General features: G+C 45.2%; 2 protein-coding genes across 6 annotated transcripts in view; both read left to right on the top strand.

Moving 5' to 3' along the window:
• Positions 1–5,195, top strand: part of Yipf1 (Yip1 domain family, member 1) — a 39,447-nt gene extending 34,252 nt beyond the window's left edge. For 4 of the 5 annotated variants that reach the window (XM_013022301.1, XM_013022302.1, XM_013022303.1 and 1 more), the window contains one exon: positions 4,975–5,195. The gene's annotated coding sequence lies outside the window, so the exon portion shown is untranslated. Of the gene's footprint in view, positions 1–4,424; positions 4,483–4,974 lie in introns of all 5 variants that reach the window. The other variant, XR_001175279.1, reaches the window with a different exon arrangement.
• Pdpn (podoplanin) overlaps positions 2,986–26,198 on the top strand; it is a 46,413-nt gene continuing 23,200 nt past the window's right edge. Inside the window, exons 1-3 of the mRNA XM_013022305.1 lie at positions 2,986–2,997; positions 13,367–13,371; positions 24,652–24,813. Coding sequence (XP_012877759.1) covers positions 24,747–24,813 — 67 coding nt within the window. The 5' untranslated portion in view covers positions 2,986–2,997; positions 13,367–13,371; positions 24,652–24,746. The remainder of the gene's footprint in view (positions 2,998–13,366; positions 13,372–24,651; positions 24,814–26,198) is intronic.

Genomic DNA, 26,198 nt, shown 5'->3' on the forward strand with positions numbered 1-26,198 from the left:
GGTGCTGAGGAATCGAACCAAGGGCCTCAGGCATGCAAGGCAAGTGCTCTACCACTGAGCCACCTTCCCAGCCCCTGGAAACTGAAGTTTCTTTGGCAATATACATCCCCCCCTTTTTTTTTTGCCAGTCTGGAACTTGAACTCAAGGCCTGGGCACTGTTTTTAAGCCTCTTTTGGTCAAGGCTATCACTCTACCACCACCACTTCACCACTTGAGCCACAGTGCCCCTTCCAGCTTTTTCTGTGTATATAGTACTGAGTAATCGAACCCAGGGCTTCATGCATGCTAGGCAAGCACTCTACCACTAAGCCACATTCCCAGCCCAGCAATATGCATTCTTACGGTAACTTCCTACACCGTAAGTTCCTTAAGAACAGCACCCAGGGTTTTTCTGAATGTATCATTATATATCACTTAATATACTTTTTTGTTCTCTGGATTAGTTGGTTGGATAGAAATACTTGATCACATTCAGGTTTGCATTTTTTTTTACAACATTGCTTAATGTATGCTGTGAAACTCTTTGACCCTCAGAATTATAGTGGCTGATGAATAAGCAGTGCCTAAATCTGTCCATCCATTGAAAATTTAACATGATATTTCAATTTTTTTTGTTTATTAACTGGAATTTTTTAAAGATGGCCTCACTATGTAGCCTAGGCTGGTCTGGAACACAATCCTCCTGTCTCCGCCTTCTCAGTGATGGGGTTACAGGTGTGTGTCATCAGTCCTGGCTGGAATACTTCTTTAACAAGAATTTCTTACATTTACCATTTTGGGTACCCAGTAGTTTGGTTAGCATGAGGAAGGCAAAAGAAATTATTCCTCGGCTTTGATTTTTCCTTGCAAAATAGCAATTAGCTCACTAGAATTCATCATCAGAAACCCATTAGCTGCAGTCCATTGCAAGAATCATTTGTATCAATGCTCAAATTGTCCCATTTTTGGCCATTAGAAGCCTCTTCAGGCAGGTTCCTGAGTTTTGTTAACTATCTGACTCTAGAAATTGCTAGTAACTGCCTTGCTAGCTATCTTGTAAAGAAAAATATTCCAGATCAAGTAGTTGCTCTAAGGAATTCTGGTTCCTTTCAGTATTTCAAGATCATAATCTGTGTTTTTTGTTTGTTTGTTTGTTTGTTTGCCAGTCCTGGGGCTTAAATTGAGGGCCTGGGGACTGTCCCTAACCTGCTTTTGCTCAAGGCCAGCACTCTACCACTTGAGTCACAGAGCCACTTCTGGCTCTTTCTGTTTATGTGGGATTGAGTAATCAAACCCAGGGCTTCATGCATGCTAGGCAAACACTCTACCATTAAGCCACATTCCCAGCCCCTCGAGATCACAATCTAGATGCTAATGATTTTCTCTGCAATGGAGTGGGCATTGTCTTCAGGCCTGCTCAGTGTTCAGAGCTAGGAGGTGCTTATCTGCTTGTTTGTTTATTTGCTTCTAAAAGAAAATTTATGTGAGTTCATACTGATGGCTCCAATTCCTGTTTAGTATCAACAAGTTTTTGCTAAATTCTTTTGTCTCTATATCTCCTTTCTCTCTTAGACTCACCACTCTATGATTACAGTAATGACAGAAGTAAAATATCATATACTTACTAGTTTTATCTACCATACACTTACAACAATCTAATAATTGTATCAATACTACTACTAATAGGAATATCACTTTTACCTTTTAAGGGTTTTCTTTTTTAAGTTCTAGAATATCCTTCCTTGTCTTGTATAGGCAGTTTCCTATTGATCCTTCGGACCCACTTTCAAACAGATACCTCTCATTTTTTTTAAACTTTAGCTAATATTCATTCCTTTGTATTCTATACCTCTTAGTTTAGCAAAATTCATTCATATTTTCTGTAACTTTCTACACCATTAATTCCTTAAGGATAGTACCCAGCAGCAGATACTCAGAGCAGGCTTGATTTTCAGCAAGTAATAGCATTCATGTCACATGGTACTCACAACTTTCCTGGACAAGTGACTTAGGCAGTATGCATGTTTTGATGCATTGAGAATCTACTCTGAGTCAGAGTAAACAGTGATGCTTTTCCTCATCCTCTCAAAATGAACTTCTCAATTTTATACTCTGCATCACCCTGACTAGCAGGCCCTTCTAAATTGAAGACAGGACTATGGGAATTTTTGATTGAAATACCAGACCAGAGTGGTGACATTGGCCAGATTCGGGGCAAAGAAATGCTCAGGGAAGAGACCCAGTGGTTGGGCCATCCAAGATAGAGATCCTGAAAAAGTACAAACAGTCTTCAAGACACAAAATGCTGGCTGATCAGGACATAATGGACCAAGTTTGGCACAAAGTCCAGAATCTTCTTACTTTTTACCCTCTGGCTTAAGTGCCAGGAATTCCCAGCCTCTTCCCTGCAGGCCATCCATTAAAAGTTGGCAGCAGGAGAAGGAAATTTTCTGCCTTCAGATTCTTCTGTAGGGTTTGACGTTCATTTGGAATAGACAACTAGAAAGATGAAAGAAAAATGGAGAGTAGATATTTATGAAAATAAAATCTCTAGTGTTGCCTACGGGCTAGTTTGTCTCTGCCATTATTTAACATTGCAGAAACCGGAGCTGGTCTTTATTAGAAGCCCTATGAGGGCTTCTGCTCTGGTAAATTACAGCTTCCACCCTTCTGCAGCTGCTTGTCACACACAAGACTGTTCGTTGGCAGCATTTCCCTTTCCCTGAGCCAGTAGACACGGGCAGGTCGCCCTTGCCCCGCCTTCCCTTCACAGTGTGGCCCAGGGCTGACATCTGAATGTAGCACTGGTGAGGTCTCCAAGGAGGCCCTGGCTCATCTCTTAAGTGGAAGGCCATGCTTTAGGAACCCTTCTCGGCCACATGCTGGCATCTCCTAGCCTTTCTTTCCAAGTTCCCGTTTCTTACCAATCTCCGACTGGGTGACTCTTCTTCATTACATGCTACGTTAAAGCCACTGTCCCTTGCAACGAGATTCCCCTCATATAAACATGCTTCCCAGTGAATGCCACCACAATTCATACTTGTCCCTGACTGAAGACTGGGCTGGGTTTTTTGTTTGTTTGTTTGTTTTTTTGCCAGTCCTGGGGCTTGATCTCAGGGCCTGGGAACTGTCCCTGAGCTTCTTTTGCTCAAGGCTAGCACTCTATCACTTGAGCCACAGCACTACTTTTGGCTTTTTCTGTTCATGTGGTACTAAGGATTCAAACTCAGGGCTTCATGCGTGCTAGGCAAGCATTCTACCACTAAGCCACATTTTTAGCCTTGGGCTAGTCTTTATTGTACCTTAGCAAAGCAATCTACAAAATGTTTTGTGTGTTTGTCTCCCTTATTCTTTCCCCTGATAAACTATAAGTTTCCTGAGAGCCGGGGCCATGGCTATCCTGGAAGAGTGCCTGGCACATGACTTCAATAGATATCTGTTGGATTAATTAAGAAATCCAGGCCAGGCATCAGTAGCTCATACCTGTAATCCTATCTTCTCTGGAGGCTGAGATCTGAGGATTGCAATTTAAAACCAATCCAGGCAGGAATGGCCATAAGATTCTTATCTCCAATTAAGCACCAAAAAAGCTGGAAGTGGAGCTGTGGCTCAAGTGGAAGAGTGCTATCCTTGAGTAAAGCAGCACCAGGACAGTGCCTAAACCCTGTGTTCAAGCCCTAGGACACATACAAAAAGAAAAAGAAATTCACCCAGTCACTTAAACTAGAATCTCCAGATCAGGGTAGATACTGCATTCTTACTCTGCATATCATATCGGTCAGCAGGATTTGTCTCTTCTCTGGAACATTTCTTGAGTCTGCCTGTTGCTACCATACACAGTGTTCTGTGCCCACTCATTTCACATTAGAACTGTGGTAATAACTCAGTGGATTTTTCCATCTCTTTTCTTTTACTTTTAATATATCCTACATGCAGCCATGGGGGTCTTTGAAAATTAATAAACTTGACTATGCCTTTCACTGTGTCACTTCCCTACTTAAAACTTTTCTTTTGGCCTCTCCTTGTCTGGTCTAAAGAAAATCTAAATTCCTTGGACTACTGTCTTTGTGTTCTGCCTCATTGCCTTGTTTTAACTTTTGTTTCAGCTACCACAATGGCCTTCTAGTTCCTAAATCTTTTGGTGGTGGTGGTTGTGATGGTAGGAGTGTGTGTGTGTGTGTGTGTGTGTGTGTTAGTAATAGAATTCAGAGCCTCAAGCTCTTGCTTGACCTTTTTCTACTCAGGCCTGTATTCTACCACTTGAGCCTCTGCTTCTGGCTTTTTACTGGTAAAATGGAGATAGAAGTCTCTCAGATTTTTTTGTCCTGGCTGAATCTGAACTGTGATCTTCAGATCTCAGAGTCCTGAGTAGCTAGGATTATAGGCCTGAGCTCTCCTAAATCATTTAAGTCTTTCCGTATATACTTTATCCTTCCTCCTCTAGTACCTAACAGAAGGTTGCCACAGAGAAGCAAGAGAGGAAGTGGATGAAGGCAGAACCTGTGAGTCTGGGTTGGAGAACTTGGGTCACTAGATTTCCAAAGAAATAGAAAAATAGGACAGTTCTTAAACAGTCGTGTCTCTCCAACATTAATTATTCCTTGGAGCACAGATATTAGTATTCAAGGCTTAAGATTTTAGGGCTCGGGCTGGGAAAGTGGCTCAGTGGTAGAGCGCTTGCCTTGCATGCTTGAGGCCCTGGGTTCGATTCCTTAGCACCACATAAGCAAAAAAGTAAAAAGCCGGAAGTGGCGCTGTGACTCAAGTGGTAGAGCGCTAGCCTTGAGCTGAATTGTTGTGAGACAACACCCAGGCCCAGAGTTCAGGCCCCACAACCGGACCCCAAAAAAAAAAAGATTTTAGGGCTCTAGATCCGATGGCAGCAGGCAGCTCTGATGTTGAAGTGGGTCCTTTAATCATTAAATACCATTTTCTATTATTTTAGCTCCTTTGGGTAGGGGAGAATATCTTGAATATTACTCTTTGTTTTTCAGTGCTCTTTTTTGTTTGGGGCGTGTGGTTCTTCTGGACATGGCATCTACTGCAGGAAGGCAGAATGGCCAACAGCAGCAAGGAATTCACGTGGTGCCGTATTGGAGCCTCATCGTCTGTCTCACAAATGCAATTTAAGGGTTGACCCAGGGGTGTAGCTCAGTGGTGGAGTGCTTGTGAAGGCTGGGTTCAAGCCCCAGCTCCCCTCCAAAAAAGAAAAAAAGCAAATTAAACATTGTTCAGCACATGTGTCTCTTAGGTCTTCTTTTCCACTGTTGACTGCTACTGTAACTGCGCTGATGCAATGAAACGTGGAGGAATGAGTTAGGCAGGCCCAAGCGGCCTCCCATTCGCCTCCCACAAACAGATGGCACAGCACATAGAACTATCATCACTTCTGCCCTCTTTTCTCTGAATTGTGTCGATTACCCAGTGATCTTCCTTACTCCAAATGTTTGTCCTTCTAAGGTCATCAAACACAGATTAATTGGGAACTTGCACATTAATCTTCGTTAGCCCGATATGGAACACCTGAATCTCATGGTTGCAAAAATATCTGTGTTAGCATTTTGCGATTTTGACCTCATTTTTTTTTCTTGAGGGTTGTTTGTTTGTTTTTATTTTGGTGCCAGTACTAGGGATTGCCTCATACTCTCATGTGGTTCTTTTACTCCTGGCTGATACTCTACCATTGGAACCACCTCTGCTTTTTGGTGGTTGATTGGAGGTAAGAGTCTCATGAACATTCCTGGCTGGCTGGCTTCAAACTACAGTCCTCAGATCTCAGCCTCCTGAGTAATTAGGATTACTTATGCCACTGATGTCTGGCTTCTTAAAGTTTTATCTATAGCATGTGAGAGGTTACTGGGAATCTGATTTAATGTGCTAGCTATTATGATGTGTAGATCCCAGTACACATCTGAAGTTTTCCTCCTGTAAGTATAGAATGTCAGCACTAAAGAAATGTCCATTTTCAACAGATTTTGAGCATTCTTTAGAGTTATTTGAGTGCTTCATCCTGGCTCGAGGACATTACAGCAAGAAGCAAGTCACAAGAAGTGTCTTAAGAAAATGTAAATAGAAGGCTGGAGACTGTCAGCTCAGTACTACTGCTCCATGATGCCCTTGGCTGTCCCGATAACTTTTGTCACTTTGTATTTCTTAGCAGTTCTTTCCATGAGATTGTCATCATCTGATCCCAAGACACCTGCTCTAGCAGTGAGGGCAGTACAGAACCTGGCTCTAGGAGAAACCTGCCTATGATCTTTTAGACCTACCAAAGGCTTTACTTCAGAGGCATCTTAGGGAAAGGTATATAACTGCCTCAGATTAGGAGCACAGCCAGTGCTTTGTGACTTCACAGGAAGTTTCTGTAAATGACTCAGTCCCACCTCATGCCCCTACCATGCATATCTGCATTTCTAGCCCAGATTCTCCCATTTGGAGGCCTCCTTGCCTATAGAGTGGTGGGGAAGAGCTCTAGCTATGGCCTCTCAGGTGCCTTTGCAGAGACCCATTTATTGAAAGGGGAATGGGGAAAGGGAGTCCTTAAAGATGCTTCTCTTAGGCAGGTGTGATGGTGCATACCTGTAATACCAGCCTTGGGATATGGAGTTGCTTGGGAGGCAGAAGCAAGAGTTTCACTAGTTCAAGGTCAATGTGGGCCACATAGCAGGACTCTTGTTTTTTTAAAAAGAAACGAAACAAAAAAAAAAACCCAAATAACAATAAGATAACTTTATTCATTCAGTACCTTTTTCTCTCCTGGCCTTTTCCTCTCCTTCCCCCCCACCCTCCCCCACCCCCATCCCATGGCAGGAAGACATCTGCAGTGGCTTGCCTAGTATTTGTTCCATGGGGTAAAATGGAACATTCGCTGCAGGTGCTTTCTCCACTTTAGCCTCTTGCTTCCTCCTTTTGTACTAAGTAATCTAAAGGTTTGTCTGTTACTTCTTTTTTCACTTATCTTAATCAACTATTCTAATACCTGACTCTCAGCTCTCTTCACCTCAGCTCTTTTTTGTAGCACTGAGGTTTGAACTCAGAGTCTTGTACTTGCTTCTTCCAGCTCAGCTCTTGACAGACAGCAAGGTTGGAAAAAGCAAAATGCATAAGCCAGTGGGTTGGGCTGTCTTTTAATGAGCTTTCTCCAAAGCCCCTATCCAATGTTCTCTGCTTATATGTCTTATTGGTCACAGTGTATCACATAGTTACCCTTAGTTGTGAGGGAAGCTGGAATATGCTCCTTAGCTTGGCACATTGATACCAGAATGAACCATATTGCTGCTAAGTAGAGAAGGAAAAGAAAGTTTTAGATAAGTAACTCCAGTATTACATCTTATTTTTATTTTATTTTTGTCAGTCATGGGGCCTGTCGGTCTGGGCACTGTCCCTCAGCTCTTCAGCTCAAGGCTAGCACTCTACCACTTGAGCCATAGTGCCACTTCCGGCTTTTTCTACTTATGTGGTCCTGAGGAATCAAACCCAGGGCCTCATGCATGCAAGGCAAGTGCTCTACCACTGAGCCACCTTCCCAGCCCCCAGTACTATATCTTAGATTCCCTATTTTTAGAAAAGCAAATGGACATTTGTCTTTTTTTATTTTTTTTGATTGACACAAAGTATTGAGAGGAATGAATTTGGGAAAGATGGAATGGCACTAACATAGTTTTTGAAACTCCTTAATTCCATCATGAAAACAGAGCAACTGGACTACCAAAATAAGCCTATGGACATCATCTACAACAAAACTAAGTGACAAGGTATTTCCACAACCCCCGAATCAAGTAGATGGAAACTACTGTCAACTCTCAGACTTGAATGGGGTATCAGTGTTTATGGGGGGAAAGAAGTAGAGAGAAGGGCTGGGAAGGTGGTTCAGTGATAGAGTGCTTGCCTTGCATGCATGAGGCCCTGGGTTTGATTCCTCAGCACCACATAAGCAGAAAAAGCCAGAAGTAGTGCTGTGGTTGAAGTGGTAGAGCACTAGCCTTGAGCTGAAGAGCTCAGGGACAGTGCCTAGGCCCAGAGTTCAGGCCCCACAACCAACAAAAAAATAAAAAAGAGGCAGAGAGAAGCAGCAGAGTATTGGGGAAAGCTGAAAATAAAGAGACCCAAAAAACAGCCAACAAGAAAACACATTGGGCCAGTAGTAGAAAAGCAGCAATAGAGATTTTATATATACCAGTTTGCAGCCCATAAGGACAGGAGTTCAAAGAAGCTGTTGTAGACCTGATCCTGTGAACTTACCCAACCATCAGAGAAGAGACTGCAGGAAACAATCTAATTCAGGAAGGCCAGGGGTGGGATATTTGGGGCAAAGGAAAGAGAAGTCTAAATAAGAGCTGAGGAGGGGAACAGACTGAGGCTATTTTGGAAAGTTTGAAGCTGTGTACGTGTGTGAGTGTTTGTGTGTACTGGAGATTGAACTCAAGGTCCCATACTTGGTAGGCAAGTACTACCATTTAGCCAAGGCCTCTAATTCTTTTGCCTTTTTTTGTTTTGTTTTTTAGATAGGGTCTCATGCTTTTACCAGGGCTAGCCTTGGACTTTGAGTCTCCTACTCTGCCTCTTCTGTAGCTGAAATTAGTGTGTACCATCATACCAGGTCCTGAGGCCATACTTTTGAGAGTATCATGGGAAGATTGAAAAAGAAGCAGTAAAACATGATTTTAGAAAAAGCTAACTGAGGGCTGGAAAGGTGGCTCAGTGGTAGAGCGCATGCCTTGCATGCCAGAGGCCCTGGGTTCGATTCCTCAGCACCACATAAGCAAAAAAGAAAAAAAGCCGGAAGTGGCGCTGTGACTCAAGGGGTAGAGCACTAGCCTTGAGCTGAAGAGCTGAGGGACAGCACCCAGGCCCAGAGTTCAGGCCCCACGACCGGACCCAAAAAGAAAAAAAAAAAAAAGCTAACTGACTCAACATTTTCTCCTAAATAGGCAAGAAAACTAATTCCATGTAAAATAGTACAACAGTGAGGATTGCAGTCAGATCTCATAATTAGGTAAGAAGAAGAAGAAAAATGAAGACAAGGAGCACAGTAACATCCCCAGTGGTGACTGAAGCATCCTAGATGAATTCCCACAAAATGGGCAAAACCTATTACGATTTGAAAACAAGCTTAAAGATATAGAAGAAAGGCTCTAATCAAAACAGATGGTTGGAAGTAGAGCCATGACTCAGTGATAGAGCTCCACCTTTGAGCAAAAAAGCTGAGGGACAGTGTTCAGGCCCCCTGAGTTCAAGCCATAGTACCAAAAAAAAGAAGAAGAAAAAAAAATAAGAAAACCAGGAAGTCATCAGGCTTTGACAAGAGTGCTTTATACGGACTACTGTAGTGATATGTATAGGATGCTCGAAGAAAAGAAAATGAGAGCCAGGATTTTGCATCCAACCACCTGTTTTTCTGGGGTGAAGGGGATAGATAGAACATTGTTGGCATGGAAAGAACAAAGAGAATACTCCCTAGGCTGGGAAAGTGGCTCAGTGGTAGAGCGCTTGCCTTGCATGCCTGAGGCCCTGGGTTCGATTCCTCAGCACCACATATGCAAAAAGAAAAGAAAGCCGGAAGTGGCGCTGTGGCTCAAGTGGTAGAGCGCTAGCCTTGAGCTGAAGAACTGAGGGACAGAGTTCAGGCCTCACGACCGGACCCCCCCCCAAAAAAAAAAGAATACTCCCTGAGTTCAAATCCCAATGCCACCAAAATAAAAATAAGGAAGGGGACTATGTTTGAAACCTGTACTACATTCTTTGCTTGTATGGTATGGGATTTCCTCATGGAGTCCATCATTGGTTTTCCCCCCACCCCCATGGCCTGATCTCTAGAAAGCAGACAGTAGAAAAGAGCCCCTTCAAACAGACAAGGAAGGCAGCCTGGTTCCTGAACCAGGACATCAGAGGAAGGAGCAGGAGCCTGGGCCTCTCCATTGATTAGTTGACCATTTTATATTCTTCTTCTAGGCGTGGAGATACTTTGTTTCATGACTCATAGTTATCCTGGGACACACACATGTTCTCCATGCCCAGCAGAGAAATAGCATCCATATGTTTTGAATTTATTTTCCTGCTTGATTCACCAAATACCCTTGCACAAGAGACATTGTATTCCAAGGAACTGCCTTTCAAAATAAATGTCATTTATTTTGCTTTTGTAAATGGCTAATCACATTATATTGAGAGTTAGCAGCCTTCTTTTAGAAAGACTGATTTTGAAACCAACCAGATGGGGAGAAAGGATTATATGCCACCACAACCCATATATTTTTAATAGGCCATAAAACATCAAATACCGTACAAGTGAAAATTTTGAAATGAACATTTTGGGAAAATGCTGGCTTGTTAAAAAAAAATATTGTGGCAGTTTGAAAACAAAAAATATTTTCCTCACGAGTGGTGGTTTTTAAGATGAGGTCCAGGTTAGACTTTCGTTATTCACAGGTTAGATCTTCCTTGCCTATCTTCTCTGTCACTTTTTTTTTTTTTTTTGCTAGTACTAGGGCTTGAACTCAGTTTTCATTCAGCTTTTTTGCTTATGGATGCTGCTCTACCACTTGAGCCACATCTCCACTTCCAATTTTTTGCTGGTTAACTGGAGGCGAGTCTCTTAAATTTATCTGCCTGGGTTAGTGTCAAGCCACAATTCATGTGTTTCAGATTCCTGAGTAGCTGGGATTATAGGTGTAAGCCACCAGCACCCAATTCTATTTGTCAGGTTTTTTTTTTTTTCACCAGTCCAGGGGCTTGAACTCAGGGCTGGGCACTGTCCCTGAGCTGCTTTTGTTCAAGGCTCGCACTCCACCACTTGAGCCACTGTGCCACTTCCAGCTTTTTCTGTTTATGTGGTACTGAGGAATCAAACTCAGGGCTTCATGCATGCTAAGCACTGAGCCACATTCCTAGACCCTGTTTGTCAGTTTTCAAGAAGTCATTTTAATTTTTTTATTCCTTTTGATTAGTAAAGTCCTAACTATTCCAGTTTCTTCCCTTCCTTCCTTCTTTCCTTTTTTTTTTTTCCTTTTTGGACAGAGTCTTGCAATGCAGCACAGGTACACCTTGAACTCATGTTGTAGCCAGACTGATTGACTGGCCTTGAGTTCTCAATCCTCTTGCCCCAGCCCCCTCATACTGGGATTACAAGCATGGACCTGGCTGTTAATTTCTTTGCTCTTGAGTTTCTTCTAGTTCCATTTCCATATATATATAATACTTTTTCTTTTATTATGATGTTTTCTTTTTTATTTTTTTCTTTTGTCGGTTGAGGGGCCTGAACTCAGGGCCTGGGCACTGTCCCTGGGTCTTCAGCTCAAGGTGAGTGCTCTACCACTTGAGCCATAGTGCCACTTCCGGTCTTCTGAGTGGTTTATTGGATATAAGAGTCTCACGGACTTTCCTGCCCAGGCTGGCTTTGAATCATCCTAAGATCTCAGCCTCCTGAGTAGCTAGGATTACAGGCATGAGCCACCAGTGCCTGGCTTATTATTATGATGTTTTCTTCATAGTTACTAAGTTTTTCTAATAGTAGTTGGCATCATTCTTCCATATTGTATATAATTTAATTTTGAAGGAATGAAATGTTCTTTTAGTCTTCCAACATTTTTGTTACCTATTTCTGCATTCATTCTTCTCTTGATTTAGATTTCAAAAGCTGTTGTCCTGAGTAGACATGGATTGAGTTAATTTCTTCTATTCAGTCATTATTTTGTCTATTTACTAAACAGATGTGGGCTTTTTAACAATTTAATAGGCACTTTGGAAACAATGATAAGGAAGAAGTCATTGCCCTTGTGAAGCTTTGGTACTGGTGGGAAGATAGATGATAAGAAACATGCTTAGAAAGTTCTAGAAGCTTTCTTAAGACCTTGTGCTACAGAGCAGCACAGGACTTCCCCTAGCCATGTTTACCTCATTTCAAAGCCTGAATCTTTCCACAGTATGCCAGCAAACTAGCAAGCAACATGTCATGTACCACAGTATCTTGTCAAATGATGTCATTATTGGTAAAGAAACTCAGTGTTGGAGTGCAACTGCAGATAATTGTGGACCCATATGGTAATTGATAGCTCCTCAGTGTCTCCCTGCCAGCCATGATGTGGTTCTGACAAACAGGGCACCTCCCTTGGCAGCTAGCATCTTGCATGTGGCCTCATAGCTCCAGTGCTGCTTAAGTGGAGGCCTCCTGGGATGTGGGTAGTCACTTGTTTCTCTCCTCTGTTACTACAACCCTGTATTTTCTCTTCCTTTCTCTCTGAATTAAATCTTTGGTTTAGATATCAAACATCCTGCACAGTCTCTGTCAAATACAGTTAATTTCTTCCATGTAGTCATTATTTAACCCACTTAGTGAACAGTCATTAGGATCCATCCCAGCCATCCCAGGGGACCACGCGGAGGCAGGCATGCACAGGAGAAAGATTATTATGTGGTTTATTAGAGGGACCATATCAACCCCTGGAGAGGGAGCAATATGGCATCTGGGGCTAATGGGTCGGGTACTCTGTGTGCACAGGTGGGTCTGGGTGGAGAGTGGGAGTGCCCAGCAGTCCTGGTGGGCACCCTAGGTGAGGGAGGAGCTCAGGTCTGGGTGGGGCTGAGGACCAGGGGTGGGGAGAATGCTAACACTACTCATTAACACATGAGCAGACATCCCAACAAAGATAAGCATATAGCTTCCCTCAGAAGCAGCTCCTGTGTTCATTGTAGCATGTAGGGCTGTCCCCACTCTCTCTCTCTTTCTCTCTCTCTCTCTCCACAGCCACAGAACTGATTCCCCTTCCCTTTCCACCCCCAACTTCTTAAGCTGAGGAGTGTATTGCAGATCAGGATACAAGTGACAAAGTAGAGCACTCAGAATTTGGTGGCCTTAAAACAAATCTTTTAACAATCCTCGCACAGATTGTCTCGCTGCAAGGTCATAACATTTTCTGTTGCTCCCTGCTCCTTGCTGGCTGCTTAGGATGCTGCCTACCTCCCTGGCTGGTGCCCTGCCAAACCACCTCATTTCATCACCGGACCCTGCTTGGGTGGGGCCAGCTGCTGCCTGGGCACTCATTGTGGGTGGAACACAGGGCAAGATTTGTTGGAGAACAGGTACAAGGGAGACTGGATCAGAGACAGTCTCGGGTATTGAAGAGGAATTTAAGGGAGCACTTGTCTTTGAGGCATTGGACTTGGGTTTTTATTCATCCAAAGGACCTTGTTTTAACCTTGGAGTAAGTTAGTGTCTAGGGCACAAACACCGGAGTGGTTAGCAAGAGGGACACAGAGAGGTTCTGGCCCGAAGCTCTCTATCTGCACAGAGGAGGGAGCACTGAGGAAGGCAGTGGAGGGAGGCTTCAGGGAGGACAGGGCCTTAAGGAGTCTGGGAGACAGCCTCCACAGTCGATCCATCATCCTCAGGTGGAGTTGGCAGAATCTGATCATTTGTGTTGTTGTTGAATGAGTTATTTACATTGAGTCATTTTTATTCATAAATAAATCAAGCCCTTCTTAAAGGACACTTCATACTGTTACAGCAATGAAATAACTACTTGCCATGGTAGAATATAATCATATAATATAGAGAATGAAAGCAAAACAATGGTATTAAAGTCTAAGGGCTGCAGGGCTGAGAGTGTAGCTCAACAGTAAAATGCTTGCTTAACATGCAGAAGGTTTTGGATTAATTCCCAGCACACATTTCTGCACCCCCCCCCCCAAAAAAAAGATAATTGTAGCTAGATGCTAAAACTCTTTTAGCAGGTCTTAAAGAGGGGTTAAAAACACAAGAACAGGGCTGGGAAGGTGGTTCAGTGGTAGAGTGCTTGCCTTGCATGCCTGAGGCCCTGGTTTCAATTCCTCAGCACCACATAAGCAAAAAGAAAAAAGCCGGAAGTGGTGCTGTGGCTCAAGTGGTAGAGTGCTAGCCTTGAGCTGAGGAGCTGAGGGACAGACAGCGCCCAGGCCCAGGGTTCAGGCCCCACAACCGGACCCCCCACAAAAAAAAACCCAAAACAAAATACCCCACAAGAACAGAGCTAAGTATCAGTGGCTCATGCCTATAATTCTAGCTACTCAAGAGGGTGATATCTGAGGATTATAGTCTGAAGCCAGTCTGGGCATAAAAGGCTGTGAAACTCTTATCTCCAGTTGAACTGTGGTTCAAGTGGTAGAGCACTACCCTTAAGCAAAAACTTAAGGGACAGGACCTAGGCCCTGAATTCAGATCTCAGGATGGGCACAAAAACTAAATAAAATAAACAAAAACAGGAATTGGAGGTGTGGTCAACTCAGTCCCAGCCTTGAGTAAAAAAGCCAAGAAAGAGTGTGAGGTTGCTGGGCACTGATCAGGAGGCTGAGATCTGATAATCGCTGTTCAAAGCCAACCCCAGGCAGGAAAGCCTGTGAGACTCTTATTTCCAATTAACAACCAGAAAAACAGGAAGTGGTGTTGTGGCTCGAAGAGGTAGAGCACTAGCCTTGAGTGAAAGAGCTCAGGAACAGCGCCCAGGCCTTGGGTTCAAGCACCAGGACTGACATACACAAAAAAAGTGTGAGGCCCTGAGTTCAAGCCAAGTACTGGCACAAACAAATAAAAAATAAGAACAGGATTATAGACAGTGATAGAGACTTGTTTTGCATGCATGAGGGTCTTGAGTTTCATCCCCTAGGACTGAAAAAAAATTACTTATACTTTCACCTTAATATAATACAAAGAACAAAATTCATTGAATTCCTTTACTAGACACATGGCCGTGATATAACTAGGTCTTAGGAAAGTTAGAGGAGGAAGTGGCGCTGTAGCTCAAGTGGTAGAGCGCTCACCTTGAGCTGAAGAGCTGAGGGACAGCGCCCAGGCCCAGAGTTCAAGCCCCACGACCGACAAAAAAAAAAAAAGAAAAAGGAAAGTTAGAGGAATAAGAATAACCTCCAAGGTCAGTGAGGAATGGGAGGAGAATACTGAATTGACTGTGGAGTGGGAACAAAATGAGATATGAGGGAAGACTGGCCCTGGGACTCCATACCAAGCCCCAACATCTCTGAGGTAGGAAGCTAACTCACAGCTACCCCTTTAAGTCCTCTCACTTTGAAGGGTGCTCAAGTGTGCACTCTGTGGCTCCTGAGAGAGGAAAACAGAATTTTTTCTTCTTGGAAGAAAGTATTACTACTCATCTGGGCTTCCAGGATCTCAACAGATTGTGTTCAGCCAATAGAAGTTCACAGTGAAAAAGGCCCTAATACTTGAGAAAGCAACCTTCACAGCAGAAGCCATAAAAGTAGCAACCCACACATTTAAGATCACACAGATTTCTTACATTGAGATGTTAGAGATATAACACATAAAGTATGAAATGTTCACAGAAAGAAATACATACCCAGAGATAAATGACAGGATGCATTTGTATGTATGCACACATGCATATACAAAGGCCAAAGATTCGATTTCCAGCCCTGCAGAAAAAAAAATACTGGAATACTGGAATGGAGGGAATTTTGTCTCACTTCTTTGGACTGACTTTATCGAAGATAAAGAAGTGAGGGTGTGGCTCAAATGGTGGAGCACCAGCCTCCACCAATGCTGCCCCGGGTAGATTACTTCTCAGCTTATTGTCCTTTGTTTTTCTGGGACACTTAATACAAGCTCCACTCAGCTATTTTATTTCTGCTCTCTTTTGGAATGTAATAGGCTCAGAAACAGACTTTGTCCTTGCCTGGTCCCTGGAGCCTAGAACACTGCCTGGCACAGACTCCATAGTTGTTCAGAGACTCAATAATGTGCACAACGACCCTCCTACCCTAGTGTACGTGACAGGCACGTGACCAATCCCTGAGTCAGCCACTCCAACATCTTGTAGGAACTCCCTTGTGCCTTTTGCTGTTTTCTCTATAAAAGTTAGTCAGGCTACTGCAATTCAAAGAGAGTCTTGTCCCCATCCCCAGAAACTAAAGGCAGCCAGGGAGCTCTGGAAGTTGGACTGCTAACACACAAGCTGTTTTATTCTAGCTTTATTAACTTTTAAGCCTTTTCCTGTTTTCCTATCAGGGCCAAACCTACCTCCTGGCAGCTGCTTAAGTCTTGAGTATTTGAATTAGATTCCTGAGCATGATTAAAACAGATCTGAGGCCTCAAATAAAAGAGCTCCTAAAATACAAGCAAAGTCTAGGCTGTTCCAAAGCCACTGCGCCCATCACCTGAGGGCCCGTGGCCTCTTCTCTGGGAGGGTCTTCCAGACTGGGCAGGCCGGAGGTCCGTGTACTGGTGGTTTGCTGTTGTGGTGCCCAGCATATGTGGGCAGGAATTGGCAGGATAAAGGGTGGATGTCCTTAGTATACAGGGGAGCCTTCTGGGCAGAGTTCTTAGGGAGTCTTTAGCCCGGTCTTCTTTTACAAGTCAAGTTTTTACCTAGGAAAATAGACAAAAAGCTGGGGTTGATTTATCATCAAGGCCCTACCCTTCCAGGGAACAGCAGGGTAGACTTCTGCCCTTGTTGCCCTCCAGCCCAGCCCTGCCTGGCTTTCTAGTCTCCCACACTGAGCCACACTCATTCTAGTTGCCTTCCAAGCAGAGTGTGCAGTCTTCACACTCAGGCAATCCCAGGACACACTGGGAAAGGAGCTTTCCCTGGATATGCTATGAATGGTTAAAAAACCCCACAAAAACATAGATAGATAGATAGATAGATAGATAGATAGATAGATAGATAGACAGATAGACAGATAGACAGATATAGATATATAGATATATAGACAGGTGCTAGTGGTCCACTCCTGTAATCCTAGCTACTCAGGAGACTGACAGGATCCGAGGATTGTGGTTCAAAGCCAGCCTTGGCAAGAAAGTGTGTGAGACTCTTATCTCTAATAAAGTACCAAAAAAACCAGAAGTGGAGTTGTGACTCTTTTTTTTTTTTTTTATCGGTCATGGGGCTTGAACTCTGGGCCTGGGCGCTGTCCCTCAGCTCTTCAGCTCAAGGCGAGCGCTCTACCACTTGAGCTACAGCACCACTTCCAGTTTTCTGGTGGTTTATTGGAGATAGGAGTCTCACGGTCTCTCCTGCCCGGGCTGGCTTTGAACCATGATCCTCAGATCTCAGCCTCCTGAGTAGCTAGGATTACAGGCGTGAGCCACCAGCTCCCGGCTGGAGTTGTGACTCTTATGATAGAGTCCTGGCCCCTTCAGGGGCAGCACCCTATGCCTGAGTCCAAAGCCCCAGGATGGTCTTGTCTGTCCATTAAAACGCAGTATTAGCCAGATATGGAAGGTCATCCCTCCAATCCCTGCACTCAGGAGGCTAAGGCTGGAGGAGCATGTATTTGAGGCGAGGCTGGATAATAGCAAGTTCCAGGCCAACCAGGGCTACATAGCAAGGTTCTACCTGGGAAGATGGAACAGAAAGGGAAGGGACCTCTGAATTATATAAGCATAAATATGACAAAAATCATCCTGGCTCCATGTTCCCAGCCCCCTAAAGCAATCAGTGACCCTTTTCACACAAACCATCAGAGACCCTGAATTCAAATCCTGGTTCAGACAACTGTGCCCTTTGGTGGAGGGAGGGGGTTGTGTAACTAAGCAGTTGCTATGAGTTATTACCATCTACCTGAGAGAACAGTTGCATTTCTGTGGGACATTGTGGCCCAGTATTTTTTTTTTTTTGGGTCCGGTTGTGGGGTCTGAACTCTGGGCCTGGGTGCTGTCCCTCAGTTCTTCAGCTCAAGGCTAGCACTCTACCACTTGAGCCACAGCACCACTTCCAGTTTGTTTTTTTTTTTCTGCTTATGTGGTGCTGAGGAATTGAACCCAGGGTCTCAGGCATGCAAGGCAAGCACTCTACCACTGAGCCACCTTCCCAGCCCCTGTGATCCAGTATTGTATGGATGATCTAAGATGGAGTGTTCACTTTCCTCTCAAAGGTCATGCTCACTCTGATGGCCAGAGCAGCTCTATTTGCTCTCCTGGAGCACCTGAAAGTCACGTGACCATGTGACCACATCCAGCCTCCAAGGCCAAGGGTTTCCCAAGAGGATAAAAGACACAGATGCCTGTTGATCCAGAGTTCATGTTTTGGGTTTTTTCTTCTTTCTTCCTTTCTCTTTCTCTCTCTCTTTCTCTCTCTCTTTCTTTCTCTCTCTCTTTCTCTCTTTCTTTCTTTGTCTTTCTTCCTTTTTTTGTTCAGTGCTTTGAATAGAACAATGAAAAATTAAACAAGACCCCTTGTCTCTAGTCTTGGGACAGTCAAAGGGCCTCAGCTTGACTAATAAATATACATTTGGTAAAGACTTAACTACCCCTGCCAGAGTGAGGGGTAGAATGGGGTATGGCATGTCCCGCAGAGAGAGGAGGGCCAGAGGATGGTCTGCTCATGCCAAACCTGGTGGATGCCCTAGCCAACAGGCCCAGCTAAGAGCAAGGCCAAGTTAATAAACACTCCTTCAATTCTCCAGGCTTCCTATTTGGCACACCTCCTTCTTGGCAGCCCACGAACACAGTACCTTGCATACTCTATTAGAACCAGCTCTAGGAAACCAGAGTCATACCCAGATACCACTTGACTGGAATGCGTCATGTGTTGGAAACTCCTATGTTAATGGTATTTGGAGATGGTGTCTTTGGAAAGTAATTAAAGTTAGATGAGGTCATGAGGGTGGGGCCTCCAGATGAAATTAGTGTCCCCCTTTTTTCTTTACAGTCTCACACACTTTTTATTTTATTTGGCAGTAATTGGAATTAACGCAGAGCTTCATGCTTTAGCCATGGCCTCCCTATCCTTTATTTTTAATTCTCTCTCTCTCTTTCTTAGTCCTGTGGCTTGAATTCGGGGCCTAGGCACTGTCCCTGAGCTTCTTTTGCTCCAGACTAGCACTTTACCACTTGAGCCATAGCACCACTTCTGGCTTTTTCTGTTTATGTGGTACTGAAGAATTGAACCCAAGGCTTTGTGCAAGCTAGGCTAAGCCACATTCCCACCCTTTAATTCATTTTTAGATAAGATCTCTTTCTTCCTTCCTTCCTTCCTTCCTTCCTTTCTTTCTTTCTTTCTTAATTTCTTAATTAATTTCTTTTTTTTTCTTTCTTCCTGACTTGAACTCTGCGCCTTGGCGCTGTCCCTCAGCATTTCAGCTCAAGGAGAGCACTCTACCATTGAGCCATAGCACCACTTGTGGTTTTCTGGTGGTTAATTGGAGATAAGAGTCTCACAGACTTTCCTGCCTGGGCTGGCTTTGAACTGTGATCCTCAGATCTCAGCCTCCTGAGTAGCTAGGATGACAGGTGTGAGCCACCAGTGCCCCGGCAAGATCTCTTTCTTTTTGTCTGGCTCAGCCTTAGACTGTAATCTTCCTACTGCTGCTTCCCAAGTAGCTGGTATTTAGATAAACACCTCCACACAAGGCTGGAGTTCTTGCAGAAAGTACCCTGTGGTCATGTGGTAACTTCTACTATGTTAGGACTCAGTGAGCCAGGACCAGATTTAGGACCAGATTTGAGCCCTTGATCCTGGGTTTCCTAGCTTTCAGGAATGTGAGAACATAGATTTCTTTTTTTAAATAAAGTACCCATTTTCAGATACTCCATTGAAGGAACCCTAAACAGACTAAGACCCCCATCTTTTATCAAAGTCTGCAAGACAGTCTGTACCAGGGCCATCCTTCCTAGGAAATTTTGCAGTGAGAAGCAGGTAGGGTCTTAGCTGAGGAACACGCCACCGTAGAATCAGCCAGGTTTGTTTTTTGGAGGAGAGAGGGGCCCGTGGACTTCCTCAGCATCCAGAAATCACAGATGTCACTTGCGGCTTCTGTTTTTGCCTAGTCAGGCTGATTGACTGTATGTCATGCACCATGGACCCAACTTTTGAATCTCAAGCTGGGCTGGGGTTGGTCTATGGTGAAGATTGTCTGAGGGACTGGCAAAAATCTTAATACAAGATTATGGAACAGAGCCAGATGCTGATAGGTTATATATAATATGTATTTGAAAGTGATATAAATGTGAATATATCAATAGGCCAAGTTCCTGACTTCAGAAGCCTGTGGAATTCTCCATGGCCATGGTGGAACGCCATAGCCAGAAACATTTTTTGGGACCTCCCTCCCTTTTTTTTTGGAGGCAATACTGAGGCTTGATATCAGAGCCCCTGAATTTGCTAGGCAGGCACTCTACCACTTGAGCCATCTCCAGCCCCTTTTGCTAGAGCTGCTTTTCAGATAGGTCCCTTTGCTTTTTACCCAGATGGACCTCAAACCTGATCCTCCTATCTCTGTCTTCCAAATATCTGAGCTTAACAAGTATGAGTCACATACCTGTCCAAGCTCAATTCTTTAAGGTTCCCAGGGTGGAGTAGGGCAGTAGTAAAGCTGGAGGAGATTGAGCTCAGCACAGGGACAGGGCTAGGGTCTTTGGGTGGCAAACACACACAGATTTCCTGAAGCAAAAATCTCAAAAAACAAAAGACTGAGGCATGTCTTGAGACATAGAGCCCATGACAGCAAGTGTGAGCTCTGAGGCCTAGAGGTAACACACTAGTATCCAAAAGAAAGAAAGAAAGAAAAGGAAGGAAGGAAGGAAGGACGGAAGGAAGGAAGGAAAAGAAAAGAAACAAAAAATATCAGAGTCTGAAGAGCAGTCAGGGCCTAGTGGACAAGCCATCCCAGGGACCAGAGAGGAGTCTTCGCTGTGCTTAGAGCCCTTCAATGCAGAATTGAATCTTCCATTTCAAGGAAGCCTAGTGCTCCTGTGTCCAGGCCACCAGGCACCCAGGGTACCATGATTGCTCCTCCCCCCATTCCCCCATAAGCACAGCTACCACCCATAGCTCATCTGTCTTGCCAGATGCATTTTGGTCCCAGCCCCATGCCTAGGGATAGGACTCACTCTTTTTTTTCCTTTCTCTCTCTTTTTTTTTTTTTTGGTCACCTGAACTCAGCCTGGGCGCTGTCTCTCAGCTCTTTAGCTCAAGGCTAGTGCTCTACCACTTAAGCCATAGCACCACTTCCAGCTTTGTCTGCTTATATGGTGCTAAGGAATTGAACCCAGGGGCCTCATGCATGCAAGGCAAGCACTCTACGACTGAGCCACCTTCCCAGCCTGGCATATGATTCATTGTGCAGTCACAGACAGCTGCTTTTGCCCGAGGACCCTTCAGCCCTGGCAGCTTGGAGGTCAGCCATGCTTTCTGGACTGTGCAGTGGCCTCAGAGAACACAGGCAGGACCCAGCCTCAATCTCCAGCATATTCCTCCCCCCCGCACCCCTGCCAACCCACCATGAAGGGTCCCCATACCCAGTGCTCCAGCTCAGCTTTCCCATTAACTCTGCCCACTCCCCGAACAACACTTTATAGCAAATCCTCCAGCAGACACAATGTTGCAGACAAGCTTTCATCTTCATCCAGGGTAGAGGGCTTACAACTTCAGAACTTGCTAGAAATGCAGGTTCTCAGGCCCCACATGGCCATCCCCATTGTAATGAATGAGAATGTTACAAGCAGGCCAGGTGATCTGTGTCTTAGTAATCTAGGAAAACCCTGAGTGAGTCAGGTCTCCTTGAGATCTTCCTGGAACAAAGGTCATTTGGAAACAAGTCCGATTGCACACGTTCCAGGCCCCTGGTGAGGACAGGACACTCACCAGGAGCCCCTGGCTCTGACATCACCCACCGTGACATCACCAGGCCACCTCCTCCCAGGGTCAGTCACAGATCCACAAAGCTGTTTCCCTTCCCTTCTCCTTGCCCTCCCGTGGCTGGGTTTTTGAGGGGGAGCTTCTACATCCCCCCTGTGCTGCCTTAGTCTGGCTTTGAGCCATTTCTGGGAATTCCTCTGCCTAAGACCAGCTTCTGTTCTCATTGATGGAAGCTGAAGAAGCCATTGCTGGTCCCCTCAGGCCCAGTCCCTTCAGTTACTCAGACCAACATTGCTCAGAAACCTACACCCCACTCCCCATCCCATCCCCCAACAGGACTGCTATCTGCCCCCCTAGATCCTCGGCCAGCAGTCCAGGGAAACAATTGTCTAGAATCTAGACACATCCCCAGGAGGGAGGCAGAGGTAAGGGGAAGGGGATGGGTCTCTGGAATAGTTGCGTTTGTTTTGTTTTTGGGGTTTTTTTTGTTTGTTTGTTTTTTGTTAGTTGTGGGGCTTGAACTCTGGGCCTGGGCGCTGTCCCTCAGTTCTTCAGCTCAAGGTGAGTGCTCTAAAACTTGAGCTACAGCGCCACTTCCAGTAAGATAAGAGTCTATGAGATGAGAGGCTCATAGACTTTCCTGCCTGGGCTGGCTTTAAACAGTGGTTCTCAGATCTCAGCCTTCCGAGTAGGGGTTTACAGGCGTGAGCCACCGGTGCCCAGCGGCTCCTAGACTTTTAATCCACATGTTTCTACATTCACTGCCTTTGGAATATTCAGTGGTGGAGCCAGACTCCATTGGAGTATCCTCAATCGAATAGTCAGACTCCAGGCCAACACAAGAGCCACAAGCATTCATCCTGATGAGTCAGGAAGAGAGAGCTAGCTAAACAAATTAGAGCCTCTTCCTCCAGTTTACTTTGCTCTTTCCTCACTGTAGGTACTGAGTTCTGATCTTACAGCCTCAGGACCAGGCCAGCTGTCTTTTAGGCAATCTTTAGAAATGACAAAAAAAGAAAAAAGCAAGTCTCCCTTCACTGCTGACTTCCCAGAAGCTGCCCCTGCCCCTGAGTAGCCTCTACCCTTTCCCCTCTAAGTACTGCTGGAAGGTAGGGTTTAACCAGTTGTCTCTGTCCCTCAGTTCCCCTGGAATTCACAAGTACTCATCATATTTAATGAGTTTGGTGGGGAACTCAGGACTCGGAGCTTTTAAACCTCCTCCCTGCCCATTTAGTCAAAGCAAAGATGAAAAAAATCAGAACAACCCAGCCTGGGAATTTGTATGTGTGTGTGTGTGGGGGGGGAGGTACAATGATATTAATCTTCTAGGTTTTTTGTTAAATGGGGTTTTTGGCATCTGGGAGAGGAACAGACTTCTCCTCAATATCCCGTAGCTAAATATTATTATTATTTTTTAATCCCAGCAATTTAATCTGATCAAAGTACAATATGTGTATGTGTGGAAATCCCACAGTGGAACTCTTATGTACAATTAATATACACTAACTAAAAACAAAAAACAAAAAAACCAAAGAACTGGGATTAGTACCATGTACTTAGAATAGTTTTTTTTTTTCCTGGTCCCAGGGTTTGAACTCAGGCGCTAGGTACTGTTCCTGAGCCTCTGTGCTCAAGGTTAGCACTCTACTACTTGAGCCTCAGCACCAGTTCCATCTTTTTCTGAGTAGTTTATTGGAGATAAGAGTCTCACCAAGTTTTCTGCCCAGGCTGGCTTCAAACTTTAATCCTCTGCTTCCTCGGTAGCTAGGACTACAGGCACGAGCCACCAGCAACTGGCTTACAAATTCTTATATTACAGGATAATGTGGTTTCTTTTGAAGCTAGACTGATTCAGACCATACTGAATTGCCACAAAAGTAGGTAAATGGGCCAAACGAAAAGGCTAGAAAACCCAAAGAAGTGTGACAAAGTCTTTTACTGTGAGCCAGGCATCAGTGGCTCACACCTGGCAATCCTAGCTACTCAGGAGGTTGAGATTTGAGGATCCATGCTTGAAGCCAGCTCTGGAAGGAAAGTCCATGAGATTCCCCATCTCCAACTGACCACCAAAAAGCTAGAAGTGGAGGTTTGGCTCAAGTGGTAAGGCGCCAGCCTTGAGCAAGAAAGCCAAGTGAGAGTGTGAGACCCTGAGTTCAAGCTCTGTAGCAGCACACACACACACACACACACACACACACACACACACACACGTTTTTACAATGGTCATTGATGCTGATTCAATTAAAAAAAAAACCCAACAGGAAATAAAAGTGCAAATGTAGTTCTTTTGCTGCCAGTACCCACTTTCTGTGATCAGATTCAGATAGCCTAAAGCAAGCAGAGTGGAAGCAGTAGATCTAAACCTCAGGATTAAATGGGATAAGTTCAGGCTGTGCGCAGATACAAGTCAGCACCTGATCTGACTTGGTCACACCCAGATCTTGAATCATAGGGAGCTCAGCCTTTGTTTGACTCTGCCAAACCCCCGACAACCCGCCAAGTTCCCCACCCCCAGACTGGTGGCAAGCTCCCCTTAGACCTCCCCACCCCAGCCCACCCGGCTTAGTCTCCTTCACATGGGTGCAGTTGATCAGCTTGAGCCACCTCTGGCTGATTTTTTTGTGGTTTGTGCTTGGTTTTTTTTTAAGCCATCAAATTCAGTATTTATACAGGAACAATCTTATGCTTGGTTCTCAACGGAATGGACACCCCTGGAACTTCACCGCCGGTGCTTCCACTAAAAAAATAGACAACACACAATCAACATCAGTATAGTATAAGAAAATAACGAAAGTGAGCCAGCCGTTCGTTGCAAGTGCTTCTTTTCTTTGATTGTTGAATGGCATTAAAAACTCATTTAGCGGGAGCAGTCCCCCCCCCCCCCCACACACACACAGCTGTGGCCCTGTAACTCTAAACCTGGCCTGAGCTCTCAGCTTTGGAGCTGGCCAAACAGAGCAGGGGGCGGTCCTAGGGCTGGGGAGGGGAGGGGGGTGGCCGGGACCACCTGACGCCCACCCCCTGCCCGCCCTCCTCCTGGGGAAGGATAAATGCTGCCGGCTGGCTGCCCAGTTGCCAGCTGCTAAGTTTGTTCTCCTGGCACCCACCGCCAGGGTGTCTCACGGTGCCTCTGATCCTCTCCGACCCTCCCCATCCCGCACAGAGAACAGATCCACGGGAAGATGTGGGGGAAGCCAGTGCTGCTGTGGATTTTGGGGAGTGCCTGGCTCTGCGTCCCAGCAAAGGGAGGTGAGTGCCCGCCAGGCTGCCTGCCCACCCTGGGCCACTGGCTACCAGCGGCTGGGAGAGCCGGGCCTGGGGAGAAGAGGGGAAAGGAGCGGACAGGAGGAAAGAGGAGGAGAGGCAGCTGGCTCAGTGGGGGCCAAGTCCCAAGGAGACAGGGGTAGGTGGCCGGAGGAGCTCCACAAACCGCAAGCAGCAAGGGTGGGAGCAGAGGGCCCTTCTTTCCTGGCCAGGCTGCCAGGCTGCCAGGCTGGTCGAGTGTCAGTGTGTAGGAGGAATTGCCTAGGGCCCCGGAATTGGGAGCTTGAGGGGACAGACTGGAAGAGGCTGTTCTTAACCTCTTCAAGGAGGGTGTGTGTGTGTGTGTGTGTGTACTGTCTTTCTGTGTGTGTGTGTGTGTGTGTACTGTCTTTCTACTTTATTTTTCTCCCCTGTGGCTGAGGATGGAGCCCAGGGCCTCGTGCATGCCAGGGAAGCTCTCTGTCACAGGGCTGAACTCTCAGCCCTGGGGAATTGCTCGTGAGCCTTGAGGTTTAAGTGGGTTTGGGGTTATGGGTTGAAGTTGGCCAATAATGTCCTTAACTAATGTCGTTAATGGAGTTGATCTGATGACAGGTTTTTCACTTGCATGCGCGTGTGTGTGCACGTGCACACACACACACACACATCATTTGCCTTTCTCTGTGTCTTCTTTCTGTCCCATTTGCTGTGAGGGTGGCCTCTTAGAACATCTGCCCATATTACTTTTATTGTCTTGGATTTTATTGTGTCTGCTTTCCTGATAATATAAGCTCAGGAGGAGACAAAAGCAGCCTTGATTCCCCCCTCTCCCTTCGAGGTTAAACAAACAAACAAACATGGCAATAGGAGTTGTTCACTTAATATCACTGGAGGAATTAGGAGCAAGAAAGTAGTCTTCAGGGATGGAGGCTGTTGAATCTCAACTCCTCTTCTTCTTCTTTGTCTTCCTCTTCCTCACGTGCAAGGCCTGCATAAAGCTTTTTTTTTTTTTTTTTGGTCATGGGGCTTGAACTCTGGACTTGGGCACTGTCACTGTGCTCTTCAGCTCAAGGCCAGTGCTCTACCACTTGAGCCACAGCACCACTTCCGGTTTTCTAGTGGTTTATTGGAGGTAAGACTCTCACGGACTTTCCTGTCTGGGCTGGTTTTGAACTGTGATCCTCAGATCTTAGCCTCACAGGCATGAACCACTGGCACCCGGCCTCTTCTTCTACTTCTTCTTTCTTCTGATACTGGAGCTTAACACTCAAGATCTAGGCACTGTGTCTTAGTTTTTTCACACTAGTCCATCTCTCTCATGTTTTCCTGAGTTCATTCTTGTGGGAATCTTTTCTGGAGAGGGACTGGTCTGCTGGAAGTTGGGTGCAGGC

Source organism: Dipodomys ordii, unplaced genomic scaffold (assembly GCF_000151885.1).
Source record: "Dipodomys ordii isolate 6190 unplaced genomic scaffold, Dord_2.0 Scaffold61, whole genome shotgun sequence".
NCBI lineage: Eukaryota > Metazoa > Chordata > Mammalia > Rodentia > Heteromyidae > Dipodomys > Dipodomys ordii.